The sequence below is a fragment of the Camponotus vicinus genome, unplaced genomic scaffold (genome assembly GCF_025532165.1).
Source record: "Camponotus vicinus isolate PSW18456_S1 unplaced genomic scaffold, iyCamVici1.0 SCAF_8, whole genome shotgun sequence".
Lineage (NCBI taxonomy): Eukaryota > Metazoa > Arthropoda > Insecta > Hymenoptera > Formicidae > Camponotus > Camponotus vicinus.
This window is the reverse complement of record NW_028141980.1, coordinates 19,114,651-19,137,360: the sequence shown is the minus strand read 5'-3', so window position 1 is coordinate 19,137,360 and position 22,710 is coordinate 19,114,651. Positions and strand designations below refer to the sequence as shown.

Sequence of the window (22,710 nt, the reverse complement as noted above, 5' to 3'; positions counted from 1 at the left end):
ATATACGCATTAGCTTTAATTACGTTGTAACACAAGACGCTGATGCGTGCGACATGATACTGTATTATAAGATACGCAAGTATAGTACATATTATTTCGCTTATCAAATGACGATAACTTTCCACGAAAGCAGTTAATACGTTGATGACTAAATGCGGACGCTTCTTCGAAAGAGTAACGTTCGTTAATTGAATTTAAATCTGTACATTTTGCTTCAGATTGGCAATCTAAACAAGATAAATACTAATATCCGTTTCTGTTAAGATGCATTTATAAGTATGTATACAAAAATTTGGCCAACAAGATTATCAATGTAAACAATTTTTTACAATTATAATAATAAGATATTGAGGGTGATTTTATTTGATTAAATACAAAAGAAAGAGATAATTGATTAAACCCGTATCATATGTATATAATAAAATATAAAATACAAAAGTTTTAACAATTGAGAAAAAACATGAATAAAGACAAAAACTATATAAAACTATATATTTATAAAATTTATTAAACAAATTGCATTTATAAAATAAATTATTCAAATTATAAATTTACTCTATTCCAATTTCGAATCTTTCAATTATTACCCAACAAAGATAATAGAAAAAAAATAATTAATGTAAAGGTATCTTTATTAATTACAAATAAGCATAATATTATGCGTACAGATATTTTATAACCTACACGTTTTTGTTCTTGATAATAAGATAACATTCATGCAATGTCTCATTATCATTAGATGAACAAAAGAACTCAATTTTTCATACTGCTATAAAAATTATGCATAGACGAGTATCAGAATAATTACTAGGTATAATTACAAGTACATATAGAAACGATGGCTTACACATTTTCGCATAAGTCTACGAGGAGAATAATTTTCACAAATATTAATAATTCTTAAAAAATGATCGCATTAATGATACTGATTATAGTGATTTTTGGTATAGTTACATGTAATAAAGTAGATGTAGTATGACTAAATGCGTCATAACGATACCATTAACGATATCGTTAATATATGCTGTGATATAATTATGACAATCGTTAACTTTCGCAAATAGGATTTAACAGAATATGCGTTATTATGGAAGAAAATGGCCAAATATATTCATCATTGACATTTATTTGCGTGGATGCTACTGTAATATCATTAGTGAATATTTGCGATGGAATTCCTCATTGCCCTGATTCTTCGGATGAAGTTGCTACACTGTGCCGTCATGTTGTGTAAGAAGATATTAACATTAATTTTTTCATTAATATTATTATATAATAAAGGATAGTGCAAAGTGACTTTTTTTTATTAAAGGTAAAATTAAAATCTGTAAATATGTTTTCCCTATAATTTTTTAAAATAGTACGTAATAAATCATATTTCATCGTTCAATCATATTTATTATTCAGTATTTAATTCTGTGACTAATTGTGTGTGTGTATGCGCGCATATGTTTTAAACTTTCATTAATAACGAGAAAATATCAAATCTATATTTATATCATATTTTCTCATTATAATACGATTAACAAAATATATTGATAATGTTCTAAAGTCAATTCACTTTGGAAGTTTTTTGTCATCACAGAAATTTCTCTTTTTTCTTTAGATGTCCCATGAATATGTACAGATGCAGTTATGGCGCTTGCGTAAATCGTACAGCGCGATGCAACGGTTTGGTAGATTGCGTGGACGCTAGCGATGAGATCGCTTGCGATCGAAATCCTAACGATATTTGTTCCGATAAAGAGTTTCAATGTTCTACCATTCAACGAGAGTGCATATCTCTCGACGATGTGTGCAACGGTCTGTATTTGTCACATTGATTTCAACAATATCCTATTCCAGCTTGGAGAAAGTGTTAAATTTTAATATCTTTATGGTTACAAGACAATTCGCATGAAAAATACTCTGCGTTATAAATTAGAATAGATATAATCTAGATTTTTGATTGATTTAATTTAATCGACCGAGCATAAAATTGATACCTTCAGATTCTCTAATTTGCGATAATATTATAAAAATTGGATATAAAAATTAGAAATAAATTTATTATATAAATATATATATATTTCTATCAGGATATAAAGATTGCTCGGATGAAAGCGATGAAAACGCAACAATTTGTCGCGAGTACCCATGTCCCGAATATACATTCCGTTGTTTATATGGAGGTTGTATTTATCAAGAAGTGATTTGCGACGGTATCAAAGATTGCATCGACGGTACCGACGAAGATTCAAATATGTGTGCGGCTATTAATTGCGAAGGTGAAAAATGCTCACAATATAAATGCCGGTTGGTTAATTAATTGATTTATTGATGTTTTATTAATTTAATAGTTATGTATATTGGCACATATATATATGTCAAAATTCAAATTATTCATTTTCTATTTGCGTAGAGACGAAGAATTTTTATGTGAAAATAGACAGCAGTGCCTATCAATAGCTAAAATATGCGATGGTATTCGACATTGTACAGATGCATCTGATGAGAGTTCAAAAATGTGCAAAATACGTGAGTACGTATTTTAAAAATATTCGATTTAAATTCAATACCACTTTTCAATTTCCTGCTTACAAATTTTAGAATCAGTTTTTAGGAACAATTACTTTATAAAAAAGATCAAATTTTTACATATGTATTATTGTGTATGAAAATAAAAGAGTTTATTAGCAAAACATTTTCGTTTAGAATGTGGAAACTATTCATATTACAAGACAAAACAATAGATTCATTAAAATTTTCTATAGATGTCCTGAAAATTGGTTTCGTTGCGCTTACGGCGGATGCATTCGACCGGAATTGAAATGTAATTCTCGGTTAAATTGTTACGACTGGAGTGACGAGGACGAGTCTTTATGCGCGATAACGCTGCCTGAAGGTGCTTGCCGATTGCCCGCTGCAAAAGCAGGAACGCATTATAATGTGAGCGGATGTTCAAGATGTCGACCAGGCGATATTGTTCCCGAACTTACATGGCTCGACTATACTTGCGACATTGAAAGTTCTTTGCAAGGTGCTAATAGAATTTATTGCCAAAGTAACCAGTGGTTTCCCAGTATTCCAAATTGTGCTCTTAGTAAGTAATTTTAATTTTTTTATAATCGGCATCAAAATAATTGTGAAGTAATTTTTATTTATAATATAGATAACATTTTATAAAAAGATGTATATATATATATATATATATATATATATATATATATATATATATAATAGAAATTGTATATATTTAATAAAAATTATGGCACAATGAAAAAATATTTTTTCGTAAAGAAAAGCGAATAAAAAGTACAAAATAAATATTGTTACTTATAATACTTATTTTGAAAGAAACAATGTATAATTATTTGATATTTATTTGATTTTATAATACTGTGATCTCTCTCTAAATATGCCAATTAAAATATTTTTTAATAATTATCTAACGATACTTGTTTATTGCTTATGATTCACCACTATATTTGGCCATATGTAATATGCATATTTCAGAAAACGAAATCGAAGAAATAACATGCCCGCCGCCTTTTGAAGCATACGGTGCGATTAAACGATGTAAGGCGATGTGGGGTCCTCACGAAGGATGGTTACCTTGCGATCAAGCCCTTCCAGTCAGTACGCGAGTTTTTCTTGAATGTCCGGCATTCTATGAACGTCGCAGAGGATCGGCTAGCGCTATATGCCTTCATGACGGCACGTGGAGCCAACCATTTTTGAGTTGTATTCCTATCTGCGGGATAAGAGATTCCACAGGTTCGGCAATCGATATACCAGAAAGATTAATAAAAAAATATTTTTTTCGTTTCGCAAAAAATCATTTCCTTGTAGTTTCTTTGATGCTGAGTATAATTCCGATTTTTAAAATGCCTTATCAAGTTACAATTTTGGAAAATTTAAAATTAAATATATGTAATTGTATTTATTATTATCATTGTATGTATTATTCTATGTATTATTAGAATATTTATTGTATTTATATGTATACAAAAAAAATTTAGCGGCACCATTGATCGTAAAAGGATGGCACATCGAAAAAGAAGAAACACTACCTTGGCAAGCTACCCTCTTCTCGCACGAAAATGGTCAATGGAAGTTCTTTTGCGGTGGTACGTTGATAGGAGAACGCGTTGTGTTAACTGCCGGCCACTGCGTTTGGAAGACCTCGGCAGACACAGTACGCGTTGCTTTCGGGATCCTTTCGAGTGATTTAAATCAAGCAGGAGAAAACGCGCAGGTGATCGACGTAGAAAATATTAAATTACAGAGTGCGTATCAAGATCACGAGAGTAACTACGGCTCAGACATCGCGTTGCTAATCTTGAAGGAAACTGTGACCATTAACTCGATTGTTAGACCCGTTTGTATTCCTTGGCGCTCAGATGCAACATTGACGGAATACCAAGAAACTGGTAGAGTTGGATTGGTAGCTGGTAAATTTAAATTTTGCTTAAAAAAATCTAGTAGATGTAATTAAAAAAATATATACAATCTTATATGGAAAAATAAAAAAAACAAAATTTGTCTTAAAAGAGTCTAAAATAAGTTTTCTTTAATAATATTAAAAATTGAATAAATAATTAGAATAATTAGATTAATAACAATTTATCTCAATTATTTAATTATTTGTATTATAGCTTATGTTTAATTATTTATTTGTATTATATTATAATTGATTCTCATAACTATTTGCACTGATTATTTACATGTACAGTTTTTACCTGACAATTTCTGAAATCTTAAAAGTATTTTAGGAATGGGATTGACTGAGAACGATACATTTAGTCCAGTTTTAAGAGTAACTACAATGAAAATTATTTCCGATGATGAATGTCGTCAAAATCAGAATAGAGATTTTTGGAAATATTTGACTTACACATCCTTTTGTGCCGGATGGGCAAATGGCACTGGCGTATGCAACGGGGATAGCGGCGGAGGATTGGTACTTCTTCAACGATTGAATTCTAGCATTTGGGAAGTTCACGGAATCGTCTCTGTGAGCCCACGAAGATTGGACACTAGCATATGCAATCCCAATTTCTATACTGTTTTCACTAGGGTATGCTAAATATAGAATTGCAAACATCATTAACAAATATGAATAAAATTTATATCGAGAATATATGTACTTTAATTATCCGTAAATTGTTTCTTTTAGCAATATCTGATGTCTTTTATAAATTAGTTCTTAGTATCTTATTATTATTCATATGACCATTCATTTATTATTATTTGCATATAATTATTAAGGAAGATAAAAACAATTAAACACAACTGCTCAGACTATTGTTATATTTTTTTATACTATTATTTATTTTCTTTATTTGATATATAGGTTTCGATATATACCGATTGGATCAACAAGATCATCGAGAGTATACCAATAATTGGCCCACCTGACCGAGATCGGCAACCAAACAGAGATGATATTATTGTTTAAAAACAGTGATAAGTTAATATTGCGCGCACCTTTATAAATTCGGAAAAGCTTTTCAATCAAAGAAATCAATACACACACACACACACACACACACACATAAGTTAATTTAATTTGCGCAGTATCTCTCTAAAGATACAGAATGTTTAAAAATGTATATCGACTAATTAAGTATTGTTTTTATTGATTCCATCTTTATTTTTTTCCTAGAAAACAAAAGAATATTTCCCTAAAAGTCCATTATGAATAGTATAAATATTGATAATATGTCAAAACAGAAATATAGAAAAGAGAATTTAATTAAGAATATCAATTCCAAACATCATTGTATAATTTGTCTGGTCATGAATATATTACAATAGATAATATAATTTTATGCATTTAAACATCAATATGAAAAATTTTTCACTAATAACTGTAAGTATATTAAAAATATTAAAAAATATTTTGACAAGCTAGATACAAGTCATAAATATCATAAAGGAAATAAAATCCAAAGAATTTATCGAAAAAATGCAAATGTCTTATTTCGTTAATATTCTTAGATCAACTTTTAAAAGAAAAGAAAACTTTTTTAAAATATATAAATTATTTAATATATATTTGTATATACATTACATTTATCTTTAATATCGTTTGTCAAAGAATTTATGAGATAAATAAAAAATTTATTTTATGTTTCTTTACATTTTTAACAAGAAATCACTTTTTATTTTGGATACACTATTTATTAAATAAATTCTATATACATTATATATAATATATTATGATTGATACATAAAATCAATTATTGAAATATTCTATATTTATGCATATGCGTAAGACACACACACACATATATCGAAACACAAACTCTTATTAATAAATCCATATGTATAAGAATTTATAATTAAAATTTAGATATACAGGATATTAATTTTATATGATTCTTGCACAATACTTTTACGCTTATATCGGAAATATTATTACACATTTGTGTTATGAAAGTGTTATGCTTACAATTAGAGTAAACCAATCTTGACGGAAAAAAAAGAAAAAATACAGACAGTACTTGCTACAAATAAATCAGCAACTGGTGTAAAATATGATGATGTGTATATTACACCAAGTTATATAAAATTTGACGAAGCTTTTGAAGGAGTTACATATCGGCGACGTATTATTATCAAAAACATTGGAAATAGATCTGCATTTATCAGAATTCGTCAATCAAATTCCTTAGTAAACATCTTCTAATTTAAATAAATATATTATTAATTCACAAATAAATTATAATTTATTCTTTTCAAAATAAAAATCTATTATTAAAGTAAAGCTCTTTTTAACAGGCTTTTCAAGTGAAAACTTTGACTAATAGTATGCGAGTGAGCCCAGGATTAAGCATAACAACATATGTGACTTACACTTTTAAGAGACCATCTGTAATACATACAATAATTCCAATCGAGATCAACGGAAGAGTTTTTGATTATCGTGCGATATGTACACTCGCTATTGGACATATCAGTATCGAACCAAAGTTGGTAGACTTTGGTACCATTGACATTGGCTATTCGTCTGGCTTAAAAATATTAACAATCTACAATGAAGGAAGTAAAAGTATCAGGTATTACGTATTATTTCTGAAAAATTTTTAAACATTAGAAATAAAATCATGTTTCGCGCAAAGTAATAATTTTTTTGTCTTATTGTTAGCTAAATTTATTTATTAGCGATATACTGCAGCCCATAACATATAATTTTTGATAAAAATATAAATATATATACATAATTACATAAACATCGAAGAAAACTTAAGTGAAATGTTTTCATTAATTAACATGTACACACGTTTTATTATATTATAATATTTATATAACGGAAAAATATCAATTTCATCTATTTCTAAAAAATTCGGACTGTACACTAATTTTTTCATTTATTAGTTATAAAATGACTTAATTGCAGATTATGTCAATAATTTATGTTATATTAATAAATAAATGTGAATTAATTCTTTAAGAGAACAATAATCCTAGTAAAATTTTTATTATCTATAATAAATATAGGGTAATACCGATAAATTTTTACAGAATATATATTTGATATATTTATTTTTCTTGGGTCAACAATTTATATTAGTTATTTTTTAAAATCAAGTCACAATATTTATCTGCGAGCATATTTTTCTCTTCTCAGCTTATTTAATCTTTGTGGAATAACCTTAGAGACTTTTTGAAAATACTATGACTTAAATAAAAACTTATTTTATGTAAATGTATTTTATAAATTTGGAAATAAATATTAACACAGATTTTCGATTGATCTCGGACGAAATGATCTAGACATAACAGTTCAGCCTCTTCATGGAAGAATCAAACCACACAAAGAATTGAAACTTCGAATCGAATTAATGGGCATAAACGAAGGTGTCTTTTACAGTGAATTCTGGTAGGACATTCGCAATGAACGTCACTTAATGTTTGTCATTGAAGAAAGACTTAAACAGATTTTCCTAGGATTAAATCTACTCCAAACATACGTGTTCCTATAAAAGTGCGTGTCATCACACCAGGATTAGTAGTTTATCACCCAAATACGACTGGAAATATTACCCTCATCGATTTTCCACTCACGATAGAAAACACCAGTAGATGCGATACTTTTGTCTTACGAAATCTTTCGTCTCAAGCCTGTAATTATGTTGTTTTCGGCGAGCTCGATAACGAAATGAAATGCATTCGGGTACAGAATACAAATTTTGTTTAAATAAGTTAGAAATTTCAATCAATAAATTACTAAAATAGATTTTTAAAGACTCGTAGATGTAAACTAGTGTTATCGGTCTTTTTATTTAAAATTTCTAAGATTCCCCTATATCTAGAAATTATAGAGAATAAAATTGTTTAAATAGAAATTAGGAAGCTCTTCGCTTGATAAGCTCGAATAAATTTGTTATAGAATTACTTCAATTTCTATTTAAATATTGTTTTTATTTAAAATTACTAAATATGTGGAATATATAAATATGTGAGCGAAAAAAATATCAATCAAAAATGATAGAAATTAGTACAGTTAGCTATTAGATATATCTACATATGTAGTCAAGTAAAAAAATATTAATGTGCCTTTCTTAATTTTAATAGTTTATTATTAATATTATTAAAAAAGAGTTCAGCAAGGATTCCGATTTCTGAGTCATCTGCACTCGATGTAATAGCAAAAATTTAAAAATACAATTATAAAAGAACTGAATTTTTAAGAATGTAAATTAAAATTATAAATTAATTTAAATTTATAAATCTGACATAAAAATTTTAAAAATCAAAAGGCAGATAGAAGATTACCTTCATTTTTCGTTACTTATTCGATATTTTTTATCGATTGACTTAATAGATATGCCTATATTATATATTAATAGAGTTATATTATTTTTGCAGGACATCGATCGCAAACATAATCCCGTTTTCAGTGTCTTTGAGATTTATCCGTTTGAAGGGCGAATGAATCCATTCCAAGGTATCATCTTCGAAGTCAAGTAAGTGCAGTTATCGCATTGTCACAAATATAAAGTTACATATATTATAAAAGAATACATATGCCATTTGTAAAAATAATATATATGTATAATACATATAATTGTAGATTTTCGCCAATAACTATGTTATCGGAATGGAGACAGAAAAAACAACAAAAAGATTTTCAACGTCAAAATCAAAAGAATAGAAATTTTATGGCATTTATTAGAATAATTAGAGTACATTGTACAGAGAGAGAATTGGAAGATAACATCAGTACGTTTATTTGTTCTTTCATCTTGTGTTATTACTTATAATTTTTGATATCCTCCTAGTTGTAAAAAATGTTCCACATATCCATCTGATATATTTTTAAATCATAACAATGTGTAATATATGTATTTTAAATTACATAAAAAACACTACATACATGTGGATACATGTAATTATATATATTAGAATTATATTTTTTGGATATAATGTACAAATCAAAAATTATTAATAGAGATTAATAAAGATTTATAATATGTCTAAATATACATAAGTAATGCTATTATTATATTTTAGAGTTAATATGAAAAGAAATATAGAGTATTTTATTTTTTATATTTAATTATTGTCTCTTTTTCCATCTATATCTCAATTTAATAATATTTTAATTTAAAGCTTAATTAATAAAAATTGATAATAAAATATTTAATGTTAATAATGAGGAACTTATGATAAACATATTAATAATTATAATAATAATATTAATAATATAATAAAGAATTAATTAACAATTAAGAAATATTAAAATGTATATATTATAATAAAGAATTAACTATCTAAATAATATTTCACAGAGATTGATCCTGTAAAAAATTCTGTCACGGATAATCCTTTATCACAGAGAATTTATATACGTGAGTGACCGACATCTATCAACGACAATTTATGTGTGTTAAAAGAAATATATTTTTAATAGAATTCAAATTTTTTCTATATAAAATATTTATGTTTAAATTACTTCTAAATTATACATAATTATATCATATGAAATTAATTATTCAACTGTTTATTACGCATTTTAAGAAGAACCAATGATGGAAACTTCTTCTTTGTCAACGTCCTGCGCATCAAATATTAATTCAGGAACCGGCGACATAATACGACTCTGTCTTTATGGTGAAGCAGAAACGGTACAATTGCATATTGAACCTGATAGCCTCTATTTTGGCGATTTAATAGTCGGCCAACTAACACAACGCGTACTTCGCTTGACAAATCCTTCTATTATGGCACCGATATATCTGGAATGTGTGTCGAATGCAGCTGCACGATGTTGTCCGAATCGAATGAAACTTAAATCGAACACATCTAACGAAATTCTTATTAAAGTTCGCGGCAAAGAAAGCAGTAATTATTACATTTTCCTTGATATTGAATTTTAAATGTAATAAATATTCAAATCTCATCGCATATAATGCAATAATACAATGAAGTGATACTTATGTTAACGGAAAAGTTTTTGCTATCATTAGATTTGTCACTTTAAACATGTTTTTATTTTGTCCCATCTTATTTCATTTTTTATTAATAAAATAGAAAAAAATGAGAAGAGCGAATAAAATATTTTTTATAGTTCAATCTCCGTTCAAGCTGTTTCTCAATGTCACAGCGGATTCTTACGATTCGACTACATCGAGAAGGTGCCTTAAAAGAATAAAAGTTGGAAGTTACTCCGTTAAATGTACAGTGAATATTATTTTCAAATCCAAAAATAATCTTCTGAGTAAGCCCATATTTAATTATTTGACTGATATGCAAGTTTTTGAATTATCTAATATTTAAAAAAGCGACTTTTTGGTAAAGATGAAACAAGTTTGTTAACATGTACACATACTAAAGCAAATGACGATGAAGAAATTATGAAACGCCTTCTTTCTTCGCCTAAGTGGAAGTTGCTCTATAAAAACTATTCGAAAATAATCGATAAATTTGCGGGATGTTTAAGAAGATGTCCGTTTAAAAAAACGATTTCCATCTCAATCAAGGCAGCTGTATTAATACCTTTATCACCCTTACAAATATATAACGTTCACATTTTTCCAACTATCTTCGCTTTTGACATGGTAAATAATCAAACAAGAGCAGCGATTCCAACAAAATGTTCATTAAGTCATTTTGATCATGGACACTGAGTAATTGATAGGTAGCACAGAATAGCTTCAATTATCAGCGCTTGGTTGTAAAAAATACGAATAATATTCCAGTGATGATACGATTAATGAGTATCTCAACCAAGTGCATCCGTTTTCCGGAAGGTAATTTAATGATTTTGCAACCAAACTCGATGATAACAAGACTCGTCGAGTATCTTGCAGATAACGATCTTGGCAAGTTTAACGGATACATCAATTATATAATTAACGATAATCACTCCTTCGAGCTTAACATTACTGCTGATGTTGTTCGCAAACAGCTGTACATCGACAAAACAGAGATTGAACTTGGAAAAGAATGGTCAAGTGAGGAAACTTACCGACCAATGGCCTCTGTTATTCGAATTTCAAACAAACTAGGAACAGAGATATTTTTTAGGTAATAAAAATGTATTCTTTTTTTCCATGTGTAATAAATGATCTTTCCTCTAAAAGGATATTTATTTTAAATTAATTAAAGATGTATATATGTGAAAGTAATATGTCCATAAAGAAACGTTTTTATATGTTTGCTTGCAATTTTGAAGAGCTATGAATATATTGTTGAACATGTACTTCAAAATGTAACGCGAATTACAAAATTTCTTATAGATGGGAAATACCGGCGACTTCTGGTTTCTACATAGAACCGAGATCGGGTTTTGTACGCGGGAACTCTACTTTACACGCTTATGCGCATTATGAGTCTGATAACGCTAAAACTAATCATATTCAAGCGATAATGAAATGCGAAAGTGGAAGTTGCTTGTCCTTGAGGCTCAATATACCACAATTTGTACCGAAGGTTAAATTCATAAATGATAGTGCGAATCTTGGTGAGATACCTCTCAATTTGCCAACCAAAGTGATCGCCGTTCTTCAAAATTTTGAATTTAATGAGATGGCATATGAAGTAGATTGCGTATCATTGATACGTGGCTGCGATGTTAATCCATTACGAGGGAAAATATCGCCGCGTGGTATTGTAATTCTTGAGGTATGTTTCTTATACACTAACAAATTTAAACATACATGTATGTATGTATGTATATATATATGTATATACAGGATGGTCTCTACATATATATATATATATGTATACATATGTTGGAACATTGATCAAAAGAATTTATAATTTTAGGTGTATCTTACGCTCGATGTTTGTTGTCGTTTTTCTATCACAATCGCTGTCACAATTCAAAGATGTCTACGATTACTATATAGGATAAATGGCAATGTGTCATTCCCACGATTAAAAATTCTGCCGCAACGAATAGATATAAAACGCGTCAGCATCGATGCTGTTCGGATTCACCAGATAACAGCCACAAATATCGGCACAACAACATTAAAACTGCAAATTTTACTGGAAGAATATCCTGAATTTCGCGTTCTTCTGACGGCAAACGATAAAAACTCGGAGATAGGTAAATAATCTTTAGTATGTTAGAGTCATAGAAGAAAAGAATATATATACATATATGAAAGATCGTTTTTCCCTTCTTCCTGATACCTTTATAATTTATAACTACTTTAGTATTTTTAATAGCATAGATCTACAACTTAATAATTTTGATCAAAAAATTAAAAATAACATATTAAATATTGTTTTTTTAATTTTCTAAATATTTTATAAATAAAAAGGTACGGAAGGGATAACCATCGTTCCGGGTGCCAGCCAAAATCTCTATTTATACTTTCAACCTGTCGATCTGGCCAGCTACGCTTTCTATTTGCCGATTATGATAAATCAGCTGCTTGGTCCGGTGTCGACGTTGAATTCTAAGAATATCAAATCGTCGGAGCTTCTAAAATCGCGTAAAACTCATTACGAACATTTATCGGGTTTTATCATGACATCGTTACCCGATAAGCTCTCTCTGCCCACGATCTTTATCGATTGTACCGTTTCTAATCGTGTCGTTTTCTTTAACAAGCTTATGTTTCAATTCAACTCTGCAACTAACAAAGTAAGACATATATTGATAAAACACGAAAAAGATCGAATATTTAAAAAAATTAGAACATTTTTCAAAAAAGAGCGAAGAAACTTTTATCTCTTAAATAAAATTATTTTTTCTCAATTAGTTATTATATTTAAGATTAATCCTTATATAAGTATCTTTAGGTACTATAATCATATAATATACTATAATTGTTAACTTATTATAGAACAATAATTCGAGATATTTTTTGAAAACAATTATTTGGTTGATTCTATAAAAACATGTTAATATAATGATAAAAAATTTTTAAATTAAATTATAATAAAATTTCATTTATTGATTGAGCATTTTTCAAAGATAAGATCAATTTTTCGTTTAAATATATGTTTTTTTAGTATCTTCTGATAAAATTTTCTTCTACTAACTTGAAATATTAATTTCTAATACTAATTCGAAATTTGATCTATTTAAATAATTTTAAAAAGTGAAACAAAAAAGAAAATGTAAAGCTATGCAAAATATTTTTATAGAACTAAATGGAATATTTTTATCTTTTAAGCTAATCACATCAGTTTACAATTTTACATTGCATGGCATTTAAAAATTAAGCGCAATTTTATGTTTTATTACATATATAATTGTAATAATTGTATATTTCTTCTTTCTTTTGTTTTTCACTAGATATCCGAAGAATTTTCTATAGAGAATCGAATAACGCCAAGGGACATAGAGGTGTCAATAAATATTGAGAAATTTAGCGAACAGGATTGCCCGTTTACCATCGAGTGGTCTCACGGCGTGGAAATTAAACGAACATTCGATTCAATCGATTGTATCTTATGTCCTGGCGGTAGTGTCTTCTTTGTTCTCGAGTTTAAATCGAAGAAACGAGGCAGTTTTAGTGTCGAGGCGCCGATATACGTTCGCGGTGAGCTCGACGACGGCGTGTTCAATAAATTACGTCTGGACGGCGAATTTCCCGCCAGTTCGATCGACGTCGAGCCGACGAAGATATATTTCACACCTATTCCTCTTGATACAGCGATAGAAGAAAAGTTCAAAATCCGAGCAAAGCACTTTGATAATGCGACGTTTATAAGATTTAACTTCGCGATGACGCCACAATGCAGTGATGATTATAAAAATGAGTTGTTACGCATCGAATTCCCAGACGGCAACTTTATTTCTCCCCAATCGTAAGTTACGTTATATATATGTGTGTGTGTGTGTGTGTTATAAATTTATCATTTCGCAAACGATTAATTTTTTTCAATCAATTCAAGCATTCCAATTATAAATATATTTTAAAAATATGTTTTTGTTGCACAAAGATGCATGGAACTTGAAGGAAGAATAATATTCAAGAGTAATCAACCGATATCGTTTCGTTCGACAATTGAATTTTGTGACAATGAAGCGCTTGCTGCATGCTTTTTAACAATATATGCAACAACGGACAACAATTTACTAACGACATATTTATATGATATGAAATCATTTATCTTTGATAAGACATGTACGACAACTAAATATTTGGAAGAGCATATTTTGTATCCATTGTGTAGCACAACAGACGAGAATGATTATAATGATGGAGAAATACCTCCTACACGTAAATCCGTGCGTTTTTATTTTTTTACTCTTTTGTTTATGTTACATAAAAGATATTTTACAATAAAATTGATACAATTTTGGTAAATTTAGATTTGTATTTATAAAATAATCTCTACTTACATTATTGAATAAATGTAATCTCGGCAATTGCTATACAAGATCCCTTTTTATATATTTGTAACATCAGTCTTTGAATTCTTTAAAATTATATCAGTTTTATTCTTTGCCTTCTAGAATTGAAAATAGCTTTATTTTCTTATAAGTAAAAACAAAACCATTTACTCTATGTTATATTTATTTAAATTTAGAATGAATTTTTCGGACCAAGATCCAGCGTTATTTCTCAATTTGATAATCAAAGTAAGAGTTTCGTTAAAAAAATAATAAATATGAAGTTGCATAGATACGAAGAAATAAACACTAGTAATGATAGAATGAATAATTTGCAAGCAAATGGAAAACGGGCGACAGATGATAATGAGGGATGTGATGAAGAAATATCAATTCATAAAAGACATTCTGCGTTTCCTATCGACTTCGGAGCGAGTAAAATCAAGGATCCCGAAGGATTATCGCATCTTCATTATCCCATCAACGATCGAAATAAGTAAATTTCGGAAAGTACAAAGATTATATTCACATCTACACATTTTGAGAACTTAAAACGAACTAAATTATAATTAGGGTAACTTATTTAACTTGAAAGCTTATAAATGGGATTTTTAAATTTTTTTTCTCAAGCTTCAGCGCAATAAAATTAAATTTACTTACTCTAATGATTGAAAACCAAAAGAATTAATTACTAATTAATTTTAATACAATTATTTGAAATTATTTAGTAAGAAAAAATATTAATGCACAGAATAAGATAATGAAGAGTAAATAAATAGTTTATTCTGTTTTACTATTTTTATAGTACATATATATTTTATATTTGTAGTATATATGGTATTTATAGTATATATGTATATTTATATATATATTCCTCGTAATGTTCCAAAAATCATTAATTTAAGGTTTTTTTAAAATTCTTATGAAAATTCTTACGAAATAAATTCAAAACATATTTGTTTAAATAATATCATGATATTAAAATAAAATAACTTGATTTATAAATATCTCGTATAAGATATTTATATTTAAATTTATTTACTTTAGCGATTGCGAAAAATATATACAGGAAATAATGACAATTGTGGAGGAATGGCTATATTCGGGCCCGTTAAAATTTCATTTCTATCCAAACATCTCTCATGGGATTACGGCAGCTTTTTCAAACTTTTGCTTAAAAAAAAAATCATGTATGAGACATTCTAAATGGAAAAGTAACACAACTATACCGTCATTTATCAACATACTCGAGTTACTCGCAGGATCAGACGTTCGCAATTATTTGGGAGAATTGTAATGTAGCAATATATATATACAATACATTATTCGGTACATATGCATATTTTCTCAGATATATTATTGTACTTTCTTATTCAAGATTGAATCAACCGTTACCTGAAAATGACATCGAGAGAATAAATCATATCCTCCAGTTGTATAATAAAATGCTCGATTTTCTTTTATCTCAAGGAGCGTATTTAATTCATGTCTCGGCGCAATATCTCCTAAATTACAACGATTACATAATTAGCATTGACATTATACAAAGTAATGTGAGTAAACTCTTTATCCAGTATATATTTATATATATCTTATTTATATACTTTAATCGTACATATTTATATTATTGTGATAAAATTTAACCCATTATTATATTATAATCATGATAAAATTTTATCATTAAAAGAATATATGTAAAGATTTTAGTTAAAATTGTTTCTATATGAAAAGCTGTGCAATTAACTGTACTATACATTACATAATAATACATTACAGACACATAGAAGGAAATCTTCCGATACGAATTATACTGAAATACAATGCGAACGATTATCTCGACAATTATTTGAATCACGAAACAAGCAATATTGGTTGGACGTAATTTTACAAACATATAAATGTTTTGTATTTCGCGGAATACACGAGCAGAAATTCTGCAGGTTATCGTTCTTTGCAGCGCGTTCCTCAAAAAGGCCCACAATAAATTGGGAATCAATAGTATCATCTACATCCAGGTTCATTATCTTACGTTACACTTTTATGTATAATAATTTACAATTATTTCCAATCATGTTTATATCTACAACTTGTCGAAACAATACGAACTTCACGAAAAAAATCATGTGGAATATCATGAATTTGCCGAGTAGTAAATCCACGTTAAATAACCGTTGCCCGGAAGAAAGGCTTCTATTGTCTTGGCTGCAATATCATTACGAGCAACAACGTGTGCGAGATTGGATGACCGATCGTCGTGTAATCTTGAATCCGCAAGAGAAGCAGGATGTAGCCGAGTACCGCGCGATCCAAAATTTTGATCGTGATTTATCAGATAGCTTAGTGCTAATCGCGGTTACCGCAACCTACTGTCCATTTCTGATCAACGAATACTTTGATAATATATATATTTGTACGAGGAACAAAAGAGAGGTAATTAATAAATAATGACCGCTTTAAGTTTGATGATAACAACAGCATATATTGTTAAACTTAAAAAATTTTTTTTAATTATATTTTTGTAATTCTCTTAATTTTTTTTACTGTATATTTAATGTTATTTTATTAGTTTTTTATTTTGTATTACAAAAATTGAGCAAAACTACGAGTTTCGTAAATCTTTAAAATAAAAAAATCTATAAATAATTAATTCTTCTGGATTATTTATGTTTATTGTAAATCTTCCAGATAAATGCTACATAGATTGCATGAGAAAATAATATTTATCGTTATTTGGCTTTAAAAATTTGCTTTATTATAGATATGTTATATAATAATTGTGTATGTGTGTGTAGAAATGTGAATATCTCTAAAAATTTAAATTATGTATTGAAAATATGTATAACTTTGTTTCTGATACAAGTCTTGCACTGTCTCAACGATGCCCAAGCACGACTCAAAATTCCTAACACATTTATTATTTAATTTCAATTAGCTGAAACATTATTAAGACGTTAATTTTATTTTACGGATAGAATCATACATTATATTATATTTGACATTAATTATTATATATCAAATATAACATCAATAATTCAGAAAAAAGCATTTGCGAGCCTATATTTTATTCTGAATTTTTATTTTAAAGGTGTGGGAAACATGTTAATATTTATGGTTTTGTCCATTGCAATTAAGGTTGAACAATCTTCAGTCTTTAATCAATCTTTAATTATAACATAATCCTATGTATATATATACATATTATATGATTTTTATGAAATTTCATATGTATATATGTTTTTCATAGGCATTACACAATGCTATTTGTTTGATCACTGCTTGGAGAAAAATACGCCTTGGGTTTATGATTACTCCGATGCAACTAGTTAATCCGAATCAAGTGCAAATGTTAATGCTGGTCGTTTATCTTTTTCAAATACTACCAACATATGTGCCTCGTGCCAAGGTTTTATACACACATACAATTCATAGTTTAATATATAATTATTTTATACCTCGATACTTCTCAAATATGAGAGATTTTAAATATTGAAATTTATACAGTCTCATATATACTAAAGCATCGCAACTGTTATACTTGCTTGTGTCATTATCATTTTATTACAGATTAAATTTAACTGCCCACTGTCCCACACCGTAACGAAGCGGTTCAATATTTCGAATCCAACAGACAACACTGTAAACTATTTACTTTCGTTTGTAAACAATATCAATCATTTTTTCACCATTTTAAAGCCTGTGTCAATTTTACGTTTAAACGCGCACGGCAGTGGTCAAATACAGATACAATTTCACGCCAGAAAAATAAAAAAATGTAGAGGTAAAACATAAATTCTTTAAATAGCTTTTTGTATCTAATTCTTTTAGGGATTATAGAATACGCGTTTTATAAATTAAATCATCTGAAATATCTTTTGCTTTTGACATTCAGCTAACTTGAGCAAAATATTTATTATCGATAATCTGCAGATTATCTAAAATTGATTAAGAAAGATATTTAAATTCTCACATATAGCGTACTTGTTACTTTGTGGATATGCTGTTGGACCATATTTCGGAAGAAATCAAACTATTATTTTAGAAGGTTATATCGATAATTTAGAAATTTCTAACGAATACACTATACAAAGTAAACTCTATGAAATTGTTGATACAAGTTTGAAAATCAATATACCCTATCGGAATGCAGCAGAATACGATATATGGATGACAGAAGAACGACCAAGTCATCTCTGTAAGATAATAAGAATCCTTGAAAATCTTTGATAATAATATACATATATGTGTATATATATATATATATATATATATATATATATATATATATATATATATATATAATCAAAATTTCTCTAGTTCAAAAACTTGTCTTATGTGTTTGCGAATTTATTCCAAATTTTTACAATATTTAATACATAAAAATAATATGAAAAATTCCTATAGACATGCTTCAAGGCATCAATTGCTTTGAAAAAATAAAAAAAATTGTCACAAAATAAATTTCAAACAATGCAAATAAATAAAATTTTACCCTATAATTAATTTTAATTATACTTTACCGTAACAAGATTATAATTTAATATGACATCTATTATTTGATTCTGAATTGCAAAAGAAAATAACAATTCTCTAATTTGAATTAACCAAGATTTATTTAGTGTCATATATAGCAATTTTGTAATACTTCGATGATTGTCATATCTCAAATTGATTTATTATATTTTTATTTTATATAAAATTATATATGTAGCTATTCACTATAATCATAAATTGAATATTTTTAGCGATCCTAAAAATGGTACAGTGGTGTGAATTGCGTGCTAAAAAAATACCGAGAAGGCTTTTCTTGAATCAGAAATCGATAATCGTCGCTGAAGGTATATCAGAAGTGCTTTTATCAATCAGTGTAGCGTGCATTGTGCCTGAACAACGAACATTTTGGTTGATTTTTCAAGCAAAGACTGGTGACTTCATTATTCAAGTAAGTGTTCAAAAAATATGATTAATTATAAATCGCATATTATGATAAAAATTAAGTAAATTGTCTGTAAATATCAACAAATCAAAATTTACTATATAGGCTATAGATTAAATATAAATATATTTGATATTTCATAATCAAAATGAATTAAAAACTCGATCAATGCCTTATAAAATTATCCGCAAATCATTAATTATCACAGATAAATTCAGTTTGGCAAGCATCAATCAACGATAACATCGTTGTCGAGTGGACGAGTCAAGGAGAATGTGTTTGCTCAGGTCAGCAAAGTTGCATAAAAGATATTTGTCCGTTTAACATTAACATACTTATACCATCGCGAAACATTCAGCTCTGGAAATGTGTTGCTGAAATGTTTCAAAAAACTCTTGAATCAAAAGAATGTCAATTCTGGTCTAAATACTTAGGTATGCTATACTAATATAAATCATATAATACATAATATTCAAAAGATCTTAAAACACATATTTGATGGATCTTTATAATTTTTATACATACATTTATTCTCAGACAGCATTTGTGTTCCTAACGGACTTAAGCACGTGTTGTCATCCTTTAGACGTCCTTGTCTTTTTTGTGTTGTATTTAGATTACATCGAGCAACTGTGTCGCATATTATCACATTCTTATTGTTGTTACATTTTTTTCTTCCTTTTGTTGATTCAGGTACATATATCGAACTACATTTAATACGATGGTTAATGGGAAATGATATCGATTCTGCGGCTTTGGAATTTATTCATATCTTTAATACCGCAGTCACATATAAAGTCACAATTTCAGACAAATCGAGTCCTCTTGTTGTACCAGAATTTTTCACTATACAAGGTAAGATTTAATATTTCGGTTGTGTTCTTTATATTGTGCGCCAGGTTATACATCTAAAAAAAAGATATATGTACCTAATTGTATTGGTTATTTTTAAAAATATGAAAATTAAACGAGCGGTAGCGTCGCGATGCCAAGTGCATAAAAATTAAAAGCCATTACATAATCAAGCCAAGACGCTATCATAGCTTGTCCAGAACTTTTGATTAAAATATTTATTTAATCTAAATTTCGATTATATTAAATATTGTTAAAACTATTATTAAAAATCTAATATTTTTTTATATATGATGCGTCATATATAATTCCGGACTATACATCCCATAATCTAATCGCAAATTTTTTTAAAAAATACAAGCAAAGGAAACAGTTAATTTCTTCATTATATTTTCATCGATCTATAAACGATGATGGCACGCGTATGTGTGTTTGTCTATATAGTTATAATTTTATATATATATATATATATATATATATAAAATTATAACTATATAGACAAACATATATATATATATATATATATATAGTTATTAACGAAATTTAATTATTTAATTTCATTATTTAAGATAATATAAAAATTTTTATATTATCTTAAATAATTAAATTTTGTTAATAACTATATAATTCCAAAATTAACAAAAGTTTTAAACGGGATTAAATTATTCTAAATTTATTTTTAAAAAATATTTATTTTTATCTGCATTAAAGAATATTTAAAGAATTAGAAAACTTTATATTATATGTCATGAATAGAAAAACATTCTATGTATATGGCTTTCTAATATATATATATATATATATATATATATATATATATATATATATATATATATATATATATATACACATACATACAAATATGTATACACACACACATACAAATTTATAGATGTAAGACCATCCGATCAGCAAGTTCCGATGAGCATACATGTTCTGCCAACGATGCCTCCATTGTATGAAACAACCATTACTCTTACATCTCTGGATGGCAAAGAATTTCGAGTATATACCATTGTATGCTTACAATCATAAAGGCAAGTCATCGTTAATATATAACTGTATATCGATTTAATGGAAACAAATAAGAAAACGGGCTGACAGTCAAGAAACAGAACTGAAGAATCATTTTCAAAAAATTTCTTTATCTAGATATGTATTTGGTCTGTTTTGGGTAATTTTCAGCAACTATTAATAAATTATTATATGATATACAAACGAGTAAATGTGTGTCACGAAAATAACTAATAACGAAAATACAATAACATTACAGATACACAAAAGCTTCTGGAATTTTTGTTTCTAACGTATAGAACCGATAGAAAAGTTGTCAACATATTTATACTTTGCTGGAAAACCGCGAAGATCAAAACGAATATTTTTGAATATTACGTATTTTCATTGATGATTATTCTTGTAATGTTTTCTATTCTTTTGTACGATATAATCATTTATTGACAATTATTTTGAAGTGAATTTGAAGAGCGCGACACGTATATATATATGAATAATCAAAGAAATATTTTAAAAATAATTATTATTAGATTATTAAGTTCTTCTATTTTCTATGTCTTGGCTCTTATTAATTTATTAACCCGTTTTTATATTGTTTATTAGAGCTTTTTTCGATTTTTATATATGAATTAATGAAGAATAATTTATTCAGTTATATTTTTGAATTCACTTTTCAATATAAAAAATTTAGAATTGTGTTTATAAAGAAAGAATAAGAAAAATGTGAATTAAGAAGTAATATAAATCATAATTACAATATACATAGATATAACCGACTTAAAAAACACACTAACTTAATAAATATATTAAAAATCGTATATATACATGTGCATATATGCACCGTATACATGTGCATATATATATATATATATATATATATATATATATATATATATATATATATATATATATATATGTACATTTTAATATATCTTTCTTAAGATAACAAAAATAATTATACATACATATATATGTACATATATTTGTTTAATTAAAAGGTAATATTAACAAAATCCTATTTATACAAAAAAAAAGTTAATGACTGAAATAAGAGCAAAACTCGAATTGTTTTATTTTTATTTTAAAAAATTTATTTTTAATCAATTTTCAAATATGATAAAGC

The 22,710-nt window shown here is 27.5% G+C and overlaps 2 protein-coding genes and 1 long non-coding RNA gene across 14 annotated transcripts in view; 2 read left to right on the top strand and 1 right to left on the bottom strand.

Moving 5' to 3' along the window:
• The first annotated feature begins 919 nt into the window (after positions 1 to 919).
• LOC145975595 (modular serine protease-like) lies at positions 920 to 5,614 on the top strand. The gene is made up of 10 exons (XM_083106185.1): positions 920 to 944; positions 1,065 to 1,230; positions 1,607 to 1,803; positions 2,079 to 2,295; positions 2,402 to 2,521; positions 2,754 to 3,082; positions 3,496 to 3,618; positions 4,002 to 4,433; positions 4,755 to 5,059; positions 5,336 to 5,614. The coding sequence occupies exons 1-10, from the start codon at positions 920 to 922 to the stop codon at positions 5,438 to 5,440; spliced, it is 2,019 nt and encodes a 672-aa protein (XP_082962311.1). The 3' UTR covers positions 5,441 to 5,614.
• Positions 5,615 to 5,664: 50 nt separating this feature from the next.
• The window catches only part of LOC145975340 (cilia and flagella-associated protein 47), a 30,711-nt gene continuing 13,665 nt past the window's right edge, over positions 5,665 to 22,710 (top strand). Inside the window, exons 1-30 of one of the 12 annotated variants that reach the window (XR_014439951.1) lie at positions 5,666 to 5,854; positions 6,443 to 6,658; positions 6,766 to 7,043; positions 7,730 to 7,867; positions 7,936 to 8,161; positions 8,857 to 8,954; positions 9,062 to 9,210; positions 9,780 to 9,839; positions 10,009 to 10,332; positions 10,559 to 10,708; positions 10,789 to 11,048; positions 11,129 to 11,517; positions 11,730 to 12,114; positions 12,259 to 12,544; positions 12,762 to 13,087; positions 13,745 to 14,259; positions 14,395 to 14,683; positions 14,986 to 15,284; positions 15,836 to 16,081; positions 16,167 to 16,341; positions 16,565 to 16,803; positions 16,939 to 17,218; positions 18,033 to 18,191; positions 18,353 to 18,566; positions 18,762 to 18,980; positions 19,531 to 19,727; positions 19,930 to 20,155; positions 20,415 to 20,576; positions 21,466 to 21,747; positions 21,847 to 22,191. Coding sequence is in view for 11 of the 12 variants with exons in the window: in XM_083105744.1 (XP_082961870.1) it covers positions 5,813 to 5,854; positions 6,443 to 6,658; positions 6,766 to 7,043; positions 7,730 to 7,867; positions 7,936 to 8,161; positions 8,857 to 8,954; positions 9,062 to 9,210; positions 9,780 to 9,839; positions 10,009 to 10,332; positions 10,559 to 10,708; positions 10,789 to 11,048; positions 11,129 to 11,517; positions 11,730 to 12,114; positions 12,259 to 12,544; positions 12,762 to 13,087; positions 13,745 to 14,259; positions 14,395 to 14,683; positions 14,986 to 15,284; positions 15,836 to 16,081; positions 16,167 to 16,341; positions 16,565 to 16,803; positions 16,939 to 17,218; positions 18,033 to 18,191; positions 18,353 to 18,566; positions 18,762 to 18,980; positions 19,531 to 19,727; positions 19,930 to 20,155; positions 20,415 to 20,576; positions 21,466 to 21,608 (6,690 nt within the window). In the remaining variant the exon portion in view is untranslated. The other 11 variants (XM_083105744.1, XM_083105746.1, XM_083105748.1 and 8 more) reach the window with 11 other exon arrangements.
• Positions 15,766 to 18,991, bottom strand: LOC145975345 (uncharacterized). The gene is made up of 3 exons (XR_014439952.1): positions 18,767 to 18,991; positions 16,036 to 16,183; positions 15,766 to 15,961 (listed from the first exon to the last, which is right to left on the bottom strand). It is a non-coding gene; the product is annotated as an uncharacterized LOC145975345 (long non-coding RNA).